We start from the raw sequence: 12,219 nt of genomic DNA, 5'->3' as shown, positions 1-12,219 counted from the left end.
GACATAGTCCTTAAAGGGTATAGTTTCCAAAATGGGGTCACTTGTGGGCGTTTCCACTGTTTAGGCAAATAAGGGGCTCTACAAGCATGACGTGACACTTGCAGACCATTCCATCAAAGTCTGCATTCCAAAACATCATTTTCTGAGCCCTGCCATGCACCCAAACAGTAGTTTTCCCCCACATATTTGGTATCGACATACTTAGGAGAAATTGCACAACAAATTTTGGGGTCCAAAATGGGGTCACTTGTCGGGAGTTTCCACTGTTTAGGTATATCAGGGGCTTTCCAAACACAACATGGCGTCTGCTCTCAATTCCAGCCATTTTTGTGTTAAAAAGTCAAACGTTGCTCCTTCCCCTCTGAGCCTTGCCATGCACCCAAACAGTAGTTTTTCCCCACATGACATATCAGCGACCTCAGGAGAAATTGCACAACAAATTTTGATGTTAATTTTCTCCTGTTACCCTTGTAAAAATAAAAAAATTGGGGCTAAAAGATTTTTTTTGTGGAAAAATGTGAATTTTTATTTTAACGGCTCTATGTTATAAACTTCTGTGAAGAATCTGGGAGTTCAAGGTGCTCACCACACATCTAGATAGGGTTTAGTTTACAAAATTGTGTCACTTGAAGGGGGTTTGCACTGTTTAGGCACATTAGGGTCACTCCAAATGTGACATGGTGTACGCTCTGGAATCCAAACAATTTTGCTTTCAAAAAGTCAAATGGTGCTACTTCCCTTTCGAGCCCTGCCGTGCACCCAAACAGTAGTTTTCCATCACATATGTGGTATGGACGTACTCAGAAGAAATTTCTCAACAAATTTTGGGGTCCATTTAATCCTGTTACACTTGTGAAAATTAAAAAAAAAATTGTGAAAAAAAAACAGTAAAATGTTAATTTTTTCCTTCCACATTGCTTTAGTTCTTGTGAAGCACCTGTTGGGTCAATCAAATCCTTGAATTTGAATTTGAGCACTTGAGGGTTGCAGATTTTAGAATAATGTCACTTTGAGGTATTTTCTGTCATATAGGCTCCTCAAAGTCGCTTCATATGTGAGGAGGTCCCTGAAAAAATGGTTTTGTAAATTTTTTTGGAAAAATGTAAAATTGCTGGTCAACTTTTAACCCTTGTAACTTCCTAACAAAACAAATATGTTTAAAAAATGATGCAGATGTAAAGTAGGCATGTGGGAAATGTTATTTATTAACTATTTCTTTGTGACATGACTCTCTGATTTAAGAGCATAAAAATTAAAAGTTTGAAAATAGCAAAAATGTCAACATTTTTGCCAAATTTCTGATTTTTTCACAAACGAAGTCACATCAAACATATTTTACCACTATCGTGAAGTACAATATGTCATGAAAAAACTCTCAGAATCAGTGGGATCCGTTGAAGCGTTCCAGAGTTATTACCTCATAAAGTGACAGTGGTCAGAATTGTAAAAATTGGCCTGGTCAGGAAGATGAAATCAGACTTGGGTGGTGAAGGGGTTTAACATTTTTTTAAAACATTAGTACATTTTGTATTTTTTTTTATAGCGCCTTCCCTTTAATTTTTGTGTTACAAATGGAGAGGAGGTAGAAGTGATGTTAAAAAACCTCTGTGTGAACACATCCATAAAGGTTTCATACATTTTAAACTGCAAGGTTCGAAACGCGTCTGTCAATATAACTCTCCCTGTATTGGAAGTTTTGACATTTATGCTGAATGGAATGATTTTAAAGAATTTTCAATAAAATAGAATAACTTTTTATGGGATCATTTGAGCCGCATTTTCCTACTTGTTCAACTACTTTTCCTGCTGCACAGCAGATCTCTGTGCTCGAAGTCCTGGACATCTAAATAGGTGAGCTGACTTTTTTGTACTTTTTATGCACTATTCATGGTGCACAGATAAGAAATATAGGTGTAGTACAAAGCCAAAGATTTCAATCATTTTTTACATGAGTGTTTATCTAGTGTAAATTCTGCAATAACTCAGAAACCGGACAGTATAGTCCTCCATACAGTATTATGGGCACCACATAGTCCTCCATACAGTATTATGGGCCCCACATAGTCCTCCATACAAAATAATGAAAACCACATAGTCCTCCATCAGTGTTATGAGCACCACATAGCCCTCCATAGAGTATTATGGGCACCACATAGTCTGCCATACAGTATTATGAGAACCACATAGTCCTCCATACAGTATTATGGACACCACATAGTCTGCCATACAGTATTATGGGCACCACATAGTCCTCCATACAGTATTATGGGCACCACATAGTTCGCCATACAGTATTATGCATACCTCCCAACTTTTGAAGATGGGAAAGAGGGACAAAGTTTGCGGCGCGCAAAGCGCGTCGTGGCAAATTTTAGGCCACGCCTCTGACCACACCCATTCATAATTAGTCACACCCATATCCACGTCCCAGCCACACCCATTTAGCACTGCTGATCACACTGTTTCATATACAATAGTTATAAACAAAAAAATATGGCCACACAGTGCTCCATACTGTATAATGGCCACACATGATGCTCCATACTGTATAATGGCCACACATGATGCTGCATACTGTATAATGGCCACACATGATGCTCCATACTGTATAATGACCACACATGATGCTCCATACTATATAATGGCCACACATGATGCTCCATACTGTATAATGACCACACATGACGCTCCATACTGTATAATGGCCGCACATGACGCTCCATACTGTATAATGACCGCATGCATACTGTATAATGGCCGCACATGATGCTCCATACTGTATAATGAACGCACATGATGCTCCATACTGTATAATGACCGCACATGATGCTCTATACTGTATAATGACCGCACATGATGCTCCATACTGTATACTGGCTGCACATGATGCTCCATACTGTATAATGACCGCACATGATGCTCCATACTGTATAATGGCTGCACATGATGCTCCATACTGTATAATGACCACACATGATGCTCCATACTGTATAATGAACACACATGACGCTCCATACTGTATAATGACCGCACATGATGCTCCATATTGTATAATGACCGCACATGATGCTCCATACTGTATGCTGGCTGCACATGATGCTCCATACTGTATAATGACCCCACATGATGCTGCATACTGTATAATGACCGCACATGATGCTCCATACTGTATAATGGCCACAGTTCTCCATACTGTATAATGACATACAGGCACGCAGCTCACACACACGCTCACACACATGCAGCACACACACAGCTCACACACGCACGCAGCTCACACACATGCAGCATCACACACACAGTATCACACATACACACGCATCACAAACGCAGCTGACAAACACATGCAGCTTTGACACAAATGCATCACACACGCAGCCATCACACACACACACACAGCCATCACACACACGCAGTCATCACACTCACACGCAGTCATCACACACACACACGCAGCCATCACACACACGCAGCCATCACACACATACACGCAGCCATCACACACACACGCAGCCATCACACACACACACGCAGCCATCACACACACACGCAGCCATCACACACACACGCAGCCATCACACACACACGCAGCCATCACACACACACACGCAGCCATCACACACACACACACCCAGCCATCACACACACACACCCAGCCATCACACACACACACACACCCATCCATCACACACACCAGATACCTCATACACACATGACACACACACAATGACACACAAATGCAGCATCACACACACACAATGACACACACATGCAGCATCAGACACACACACACACATCACACACACACACACACACACAATCTCCTCTGTGTTGCAGGGGCGGCTGATCTGTCCATGTGCAGCTCTTCAGTTTCTCCGGCTGCTCACAGCTCTGCTCTGTCCCGGCACCTCCCCCGTCTCTCCTTCTCTGCCGGGATAGCAGCTAAGAGCAGGAGAAGCCGGAGCTCCGTGCACACACAGGAGGTAGTGAGTCGCTGACCTCTCATCTTGATCGCTGCTGGCTCTCTCCCTCAGCGTGGCAGCGCAGCGCAGCGCCGCACAGGGGGCGGGGGAGGGGGGGGGCGGGATCGGTCGGGAGGAGACCCAGCATGTATAAGAAAAAAAAAACAGCCACAAACCTAAGCTACTCAGGTGCTGCCCCCTGCATTGTCCCTGCCCTAGGCACGTAGTGCGGGACATTAGTGTCCCGCCCGGGATCCCGGGGCTGACTGTCAAAATCAGGACAGTCCCGCAGGATCCGGGACGGTTGGGAGGTATGGTATTATGGGCACCACATAGTCCTCCATACAGTATTATGGGCACCACATAGTTCGCCATACAGTATTATGGGCACCACATAGTCCTCCATACAGTATTATGGGCACCACATAGTTCACCATACAGTATTATGGGCACCACATAGTCCTCCATACAGTATTATGGGCACCACATAGTTCGCCATACAGTATTATGGGCACCACATAGTCTTCCATACAGTATTATGGGCACATAGTTCGCCATGCAGTGTTATGGGCACCACATAGTCCTCCATACAGTATTATAGACACCACATAGTCCTCCATGCAGTGTTATGGGCACCACATAGTCCTCCATACAGTATTATGAGAACCACATAGTCCTCCATACAGTATTATGGACACCACATAGTCTGCCATACAGTATTATGGGCACCACATAGTCCTCCATACAGTATTATGAGGACCACATAGTGCTCCATACAGTATTATGGGCACGACATACAGCTCTGGCAAAAATTAAGAGACCATTGCAAAATGTTCAGTTTGTCTGATTTTTCTCTCTATAGGTATATTTTTGAGTAAAATGTAAACTGTTCTTTTAGTCTATAAACTTCTGACAACATGTCTCCGAAGTTCCAAGCAATAAATTTTGTATTTATTTTCTGAAAATGAGAAATGGTCAAAATAACAAAAAAAAAAGAGAATTGCTTGCAGACCTCAAATAATGCAAAAAAAAAAACAAGCTCATAATCATTAGAAACAACAATACTAATGTTTTAACTTAGGAAGAGTTCAGAAATCAATATTTTGTGGAATAACCATGATTTTTAATCACAGCTTTCATGCGCCTTGGCATGCTTTCCACCAGTCTTCACACTGCTTTTGGGTGACCTTATGCCACTCCTGGCACAAACATTTAAGCAGTTCTTCTTTGATGGCTTGTGACTATCCATCATCCTCTTGATTACATTCCAGAGGTTTTCAATGGGGTTCAGATCTGGAGATTGGGCTGGCCATGACAGGGATTTAATGTGGTGGTCCTTCATCCACACCTTGATTGACCTAGCTGTGTGGCATGGCGCATTGTCCTGCTGGAAAAACCAGTCCTCAGAGTTGGGGAACATTGCCTGAGCAGAAGGAATCAACTGTTCTTCCAAGCTAACCTTGTATGCGGCTTGATTCATACGTCCTTCGCAAAGATTAACCTGCCCAATTCCAGCCTTGCTGAAGCATCCCCAGATCAACACGTGGTCGTCTATTGGTTAGACGGACACCTGGAGAGGCGTACAAGCCACAGTGTCTGCACCCACTGCGAAATTTGGTGGAGGATCGGTGATGATCTGGGGATGCTTTAGCAAGGCTGGAATTGGGCAGGTTGTTCATTGCGAATTTTGTGGTATACGCCCACACGGTTGAAGTGGAAATTTGCACCTATATTTTCAGGGGGACATAACTTTGGAACAGAGGGGCACAGAATAAAAGGAAAATCTGTTCCAGCATCAGCTGAGCAGTGACAAAAATCCAGTTGAATTCCTATTTAAAGGGGTTTTCCTGGACAATCCCTTTAACAACTACAAGCGAGTTTTCAGCAGAGCTGCCATCATACAAAGGATATCAGGTAGCGCCGCTCCCTCCTCGCCATGATGTCATCATCGGCCTCACAGTTCTTCCTCCCGGTGATGGACAGGTGACTCCTATCAGCCCAGCGGCTCCCTCCCAGGAATGCGGCGTATATGACGGCGTGCCTCCGGGCGCCGAACCAAAGAAATGTTTACAGTAAAAAATGTAGTTTACATCAGCCGGAGAACGATAATCTGTTCTGCTCTGTGGGATTAAAGGGGCGGCCTGCTGACCTTTGTCTACGGTGTATGCCCTATTAGGACATCGAGCTGTTTATCCGAATGGCCGCCCTGTGATATGTTGGGACCTGCATCTGGGGTCGTTTTTTCGTGATTAGATAAACCCTTTAACAGTTATTAACCCTTCCCACTGTGGTAGATTTTTGTTTCTGCTTTAGTTTTCCCCCCCCCCCTCTTCTTCCACTCTCTTATTGTTTTTCCATCGGAATAGCCAAGAGGGGGCTTCCTTTTATTTTATTTTTTTAAATGAGTTGCACTTAGGAATTACCACAGAATATGCTGAAAAAACAGGAAAGCATTCCAAATGCAGCGAAATGGTGGAAAAAAACCCACTACAATTCTGCCATTGTTGCTCAGTAGTGATGATACCAAATACGATAGTGATACCAAATTATACCGTTTTCTTTTTTTTTAATGTTTTAATCCCTTCCCCACACGACAGTTACGTCATACAGTATGCTGCGTCCCTCCCTGTGATGCAGGCTCGCACGCATGAAACGTCTGGTATCTGCGCACTCGTACTGACCTGGGGAATTACCATATAGTGAACATGGTAAATAAAAAAGCTCAAAAAATAATTTGGGCATGTAGTCGGCATGTGGGAGAAAACTGAGAAACCCCCTATAGGCCTCTGAACCCAAACAGGAACGTTTCCATTTACTCACAGCAGTCACACAAAATGGAGAGGAAATGAAATGTGTGCAGGAAAGTTCTAGAACATTTCTCTCATGTGGCAGAGTCTTGTGCCATGCGGAGTGTTCCAGAGTCTGAAATTACATGTACAGTACAGGGAGCTACTATTACACCCAAAACTGCAGATAATCCAGAGCGTCAAACATAACCAAGGACACCTGTACTGCTGGTTTACCCGACAACCAGGTGATCCGCAGGTTACCACGGTCTGTGTCATCAAGCTCCTCCTCCTCTACCAACCAGACCCGACAACAACAAGCGAACACAACCAGCCAGCATAGCGACTGCGAGCGTCTGGGCCCAGAGCGCTCCTGATTGGTTACTGACAGAGCGCGCTTTTCCTGATAGGGCTAAGGTAGAACGCGGCTGTTAATTTGCTGAGGGTGCGGGTGGTGGGCGCTGATTGGCTGTGCGCTACTGGTCACGTGTGCGAGGAACTGTGTGGAAGTCAAAGTGCGCTGCAGCGCGGTAAGGTGAGCAGTGACAGAGGCGCGGCCATAGTCTATCGCTGAGCGCTGTTATGTGGCGTTTTCCTACACGGGCTCAGTGAGGGATAGCCTGGGTATCTTTCCCTGTCATAAATGATATAAAACGTGAAAACTTGTTTCGTGCCTGCCAACCTGTCTATAAACAGGACGGTGTCGTCCAGAGAGTGCCCTCTAGAGTGCCAAAGAGAGCCCCGTAATCAGTATTCATATTCGTATTCATTACAGAATGCTGTGGATAAGCCCCTGATGCCGGTGGCCGCGGCTTATGTACGAAAAAGGTGACAGACATGGGTTGCCCCATAATCGGATTCAGAAATGGATTTCTCTCAGTCTACGGCCGGGGTCACACTTGCGAGTGTAATACGAGAAACTCGCACGAATCTCTCGCCTCAATACTTTGGACCGGAGCGTGCGGCTGCATGTATATCTATGTAGCTGAACACTCTGGTCCATACCGCCGGCGGCAGTGCCGGGAATTGAGGTGAGAGACTTGTGCGAGTTTCTCATATTGCACTGACAAGTGTGACCCCGGCCTTAGGCAGAGAGTGCCCCCCTAAACAATGTCAGACAGAGAGTGCCCCCAATCAGTGTCAGACAGAGAGTGCCCCCTAACAGTGTCAGACAGAGAGTGCCCCCTAACAGTGTCAGAGAGTGCCCCCTAATCAGTGTCAGGCAGACATTGTTCCCCTAATCAGTGTCAGGCAGAGAGTGCCCCCCTAAACAATGTCAGAGAGTGCCCCATAATCAGTGTTAGACAGAGAGTGCCCCCTAATCAGTGTCAGGCAGAGAGTGCCCCCTAATCAGTGTCAGAGAGTGCCCCCTAAACCATGTCAGAGAGTGCCCCCTAATCAGTATCAGGCAGAGATTGTTCCCCTAAACAGTGTCAGACAGAGAGTGCCCCCTAATCAGTGTCAGGCAGAGAGTGCCCCCTAATCAGTGTCAGGCAGAGAGTGCCCCCTAATCAGTGTCAGGCAGAGAGTGCCCCCTAATCAGTGTCAGGCAGAGAGTGCCCCCTAATCAGTGTCAGGCAGAGAGTGCCCCCTAATCAGTGTCAGGCAGAGAGTGCCCCCTAATCAGTGTCAGGCAGAGAGTGCCCCCTAATCAGTGTCAGGCAGAGAGTGCCCCCTAAACAGTGTCAGGCAGAGAGTGCCCCCTAATCAGTGTCAGGCAGAGAGTGCCCCCTAATCAGTGTCAGGCAGAGAGTGCCCCCTAATCAGTGTCAGGCAGAGAGTGCCCCCTAATCAGTGTCAGGCAGAGAGTGCCCCCTAATCAGTGTCAGACAGAGAGTGCCCCCTAATCAGTGTCAGGCAGAGTGTGCCCCCTAAACAGTGTCAGGCAGAGAGTGCCCCTTAATCAGTGTCAGGCAGAGATTGTTCCCCTAAACAGTGTCAGGCAGAGAGTGCCCCTAAACAGTGTCAGGCAGAGAGTGCCCCCTAATCAGTGTCAGGCAGAGATTGTTCCCCTAATCAGTGTCAGGCAGAGAGTGCCCCCTAATCAGTGTCAGGCAGAGAGTGCCCCCTAATCAGTGTCAGGCAGAGAGTGCCCCCTAATCAGTGTCAGAGAGTGCCCCCTAAACCATGTCAGAGAGTGCCCCCTAATCAGTATCAGGCAGAGATTGTTCCCCTAAACAGTGTCAGACAGAGAGTGCCCCCTAATCAGTGTCAGGCAGAGAGTGCCCCCTAATCAGTGTCAGGCAGAGAGTGCCCCCTAATCAGTGTCAGGCAGAGAGTGCCCCCTAATCAGTGTCAGGCAGAGAGTGCCCCCTAATCAGTGTCAGGCAGAGAGTGCCCCCTAATCAGTGTCAGGCAGAGAGTGCCCCCTAATCAGTGTCAGGCAGAGAGTGCCCCCTAATCAGTGTCAGGCAGAGAGTGCCCCCTAATCAGTGTCAGGCAGAGAGTGCCCCCTAATCAGTGTCAGGCAGAGAGTGCCCCCTAATCAGTGTCAGGCAGAGAGTGCCCCCTAATCAGTGTCAGGCAGAGAGTGCCCCCTAATCAGTGTCAGGCAGAGTGTGCCCCCTAAACAGTGTCAGGCAGAGAGTGCCCCTTAATCAGTGTCAGGCAGAGATTGTTCCCCTAAACAGTGTCAGGCAGAGAGTGCCCCTAAACAGTGTCAGGCAGAGAGTGCCCCCTAATCAGTGTCAGGCAGAGATTGTTCCCCTAATCAGTGTCAGGCAGAGAGTGCCCCCTAATCAGTGTCAGGCAGAGAGTGCCCCCTAATCAGTGTCAGGCAGAGAGTGCCCCCTAATCAGTGTCAGGCAGAGAGTGCCCCCTAATCAGTGTCAGGCAGAGAGTGCCCCCTAATCAGTGTCAGGCAGAGAGTGCCCCCTAATCAGTGTCAGGCAGAGAGTGCCCCCTAATCAGTGTCAGGCAGAGAGTGCCCCCTAATCAGTGTCAGACAGAGTGTGCCCCCTGACATCTAGATGTCATACTGAATGTTGGCAGGAGGCGAGCGTTCGGCCTGGCATCCAGTAAAGACACTGAGCTGCGCGTCATAGCCGTCCTTAGTGCCAGAGACCCCCAGTCTCTATAGCAGTGTGATGTCTTCATGTTCTCTGTGTATGTGCAGCCTCACAGGTCCTAGTGATGACGATGCAGCTCCTCCTGCCGCGGTACCACACAGCTGTGGATCTGAAGCACTGCGGAGAAGACGCAGGTGAGCTTTCCAGCTTCATAGGTGGCATATTCTGGTATTACAGTGCGTGCCACCAGGTATACAGCCCCTGATGTGTCAGCACAGAGACATTAACGGGAATCCTCCATCAGGTTTTTGCTGTGTAATCTGAGAGCAGCATGATGTAGGGGCAGAAACCATGATTCCAGTGATGTCACGGGACTGCTCGCTGTCATTTTGATACAATCACCGTTTTCTCTGCTGCAGATCTTGCAGTGCTCAAATGCAGAGCTGTGTTTAACTCCGCCCACACCACTGATTGGCATTTCATGTGTGCGCTGTGGATAGACAGAAAGCTGCCAATCAGTGGTGGGGGGTGTGGTTGGACTAGGAAGCAGGAGACACCTAGTTGTGTAGTGATAATCTCCTGTTGATAAAACACTGATTGTAGTGAAACAGCAAAACACAGCCTGGAAAGTGACACATCACTGGAATCAGGGTCTCCACCAAAGCTCATCATTCTGCTGTATGTGGCCCATTTAGTTAAAGAAAACCTGTCCTCTGATTCATACCGTCCAGACCGCGGGCATCGTGAATCGGAGCCTGGCTGTTCTTTTCCAGCTGTGTTTCAGAGAAAATGTATTTATGACATCCAAAGACAACGCTAGATTAGGCTCTGGTTACTGACCCAGCCCAGCTCTTTTTAGCGCTGCTGCAGGTGATTGGACTTTTTCTCTATGAGTGAGCGCGGGAAGCAGGACTCACAGGCTTTTTCTATGAGTGAGCGCGGGAAGCAGGACTCACAGGCTTTTTCTATGAGTGAGCGCAGGAAGCAGGACTCACAGGCTTTCTCTGTGAGTGAGCGTGGGAAGTAGGACTCACAGGCTTTCTCTATGAGTGAGTGTGGGAAGCAGGACTCACAGGCTTTCTCTATGAGCGCGGGAAGCAGGACTCAGGCTTTATGAGTGAGCGCGGGAAGCAGGACTCACAGGCTTTCTCTATGAGTGAGCGTGGGAAGCAGGACTCACAGGCTTTCTCTATGAGTGAGCGCGGGAAGCAGGGCTCACAGGCTTTTTCTGTGAGTGAACAGGGGAAGCAGTAATCGGGCTTTTATGAGGCGGCAGAGGACACAGATCTCAGGTTTTCTTTTATGAGTGGACGGGGCAGCAGGACTCACAGGCTTTCTGTCTGAATGTACTGGGGCAGCAGGACTCACAGGCTTTCACTATGAACGGATGGGGGCTGCAGGACTCAGTTTTTCTCTATGAGTGGGTGGGGAACACAGGACTCACAGGCTTTCTCTTATGAATGGGGCAGGGGGACACAGGATTCACAGGCTTTCATTGACTGGGGCAGAGTACACAGGACTCAGGCTTTCTGTTATGAGTAGGGTAGGGGACACAGGATTCACAGGCTTTTTCTTATGAGTGGGGCAGAGGACACAGGACTCTCAGGCTTTCTCTTATGAATGTGGCAGGGGGACACAGGATTCACAGGCTTTCATTGAGTGGGGCAGAGGACACAGGACTCACAGGCTTTCTCTTATGAGTGGGGCAGAGGACACATGACTCACAGGCTTTCTCTTATAAGTGGGGCAGAGGACACAGGACTCACAGGCTTTCTTTAATGAGTAGGGTAGGGGACACAAGACTCACAGGAGTGCTGACAGCATGAAATCTGAGTTCTTTAGGTCCCTGAGCTCTGCCCTCCCCCTCGTTTGCGGTCCTCAGACAGGAGGGATCGTAAGTAGAATTTGAGTATGACTGTCGCCCGTGTGCACACCTGGGATGCTGACATCTGTAGGTTTTCTCTCCTGCAGACTCCATTATCATACATGAGCAGAGATGCGCTGCGACGGCCAATTACACGTTTCAACGTTTGGTGGGTGAAACGGAATATTACACGCACAGGACAAACCTGGCGGCCTTCATCCTGCAGAGAGGTGAGCGGCCATCGTCCTACTGCATACACCCTGATTATCTGCCGTCCTTCTCACTGATAAGTCTCTGATCTACAGATCTGCAGGGTAAGAAGGAGGAGGAGGATGGTGATGTCTACCAGGTGGTGGCACTGGGGACTGGTGTGACCTGGTATCAGGAATGGCAGGAGTACAACGGCCTGCTGGTACACGATTGCCATGCACTGGTTGTAGCGAGGAGGGCGCTGCTGAGGTGAGATGTCATTGGTTTTACTGAGAAAATGGCATATATTCCTAGAATGTGCCGCTGGTCCCATGTTCCCGGTACCTTAGAGTTTTGGTGATGTCAGTGCGTTGGTCTGGCTGCAGTCCCTTCCAGCCGCTACTGTCTAT

At 47.6% G+C, this 12,219-nt stretch overlaps 1 protein-coding gene across 1 annotated transcript in view; it reads left to right on the top strand.

Annotated features, from left to right (window-relative positions):
• The window catches only part of LOC143806012 (adenosine deaminase domain-containing protein 2-like), a 64,388-nt gene that overhangs the window by 22,178 nt on the left and 29,991 nt on the right, over positions 1-12,219 (top strand). Inside the window, exons 2-4 of the mRNA XM_077285898.1 lie at positions 9,864-9,950; positions 11,728-11,850; positions 11,926-12,079. Coding sequence (XP_077142013.1) covers positions 9,881-9,950; positions 11,728-11,850; positions 11,926-12,079 — 347 coding nt within the window. The 5' untranslated portion in view covers positions 9,864-9,880. The remainder of the gene's footprint in view (positions 1-9,863; positions 9,951-11,727; positions 11,851-11,925; positions 12,080-12,219) is intronic.

This window comes from Ranitomeya variabilis, chromosome 2, assembly GCF_051348905.1.
Source record: "Ranitomeya variabilis isolate aRanVar5 chromosome 2, aRanVar5.hap1, whole genome shotgun sequence".
In the NCBI taxonomy this organism is placed as follows: domain Eukaryota; kingdom Metazoa; phylum Chordata; class Amphibia; order Anura; family Dendrobatidae; genus Ranitomeya; species Ranitomeya variabilis.
This window is presented reverse-complemented; position numbering and strand designations above follow the sequence as displayed.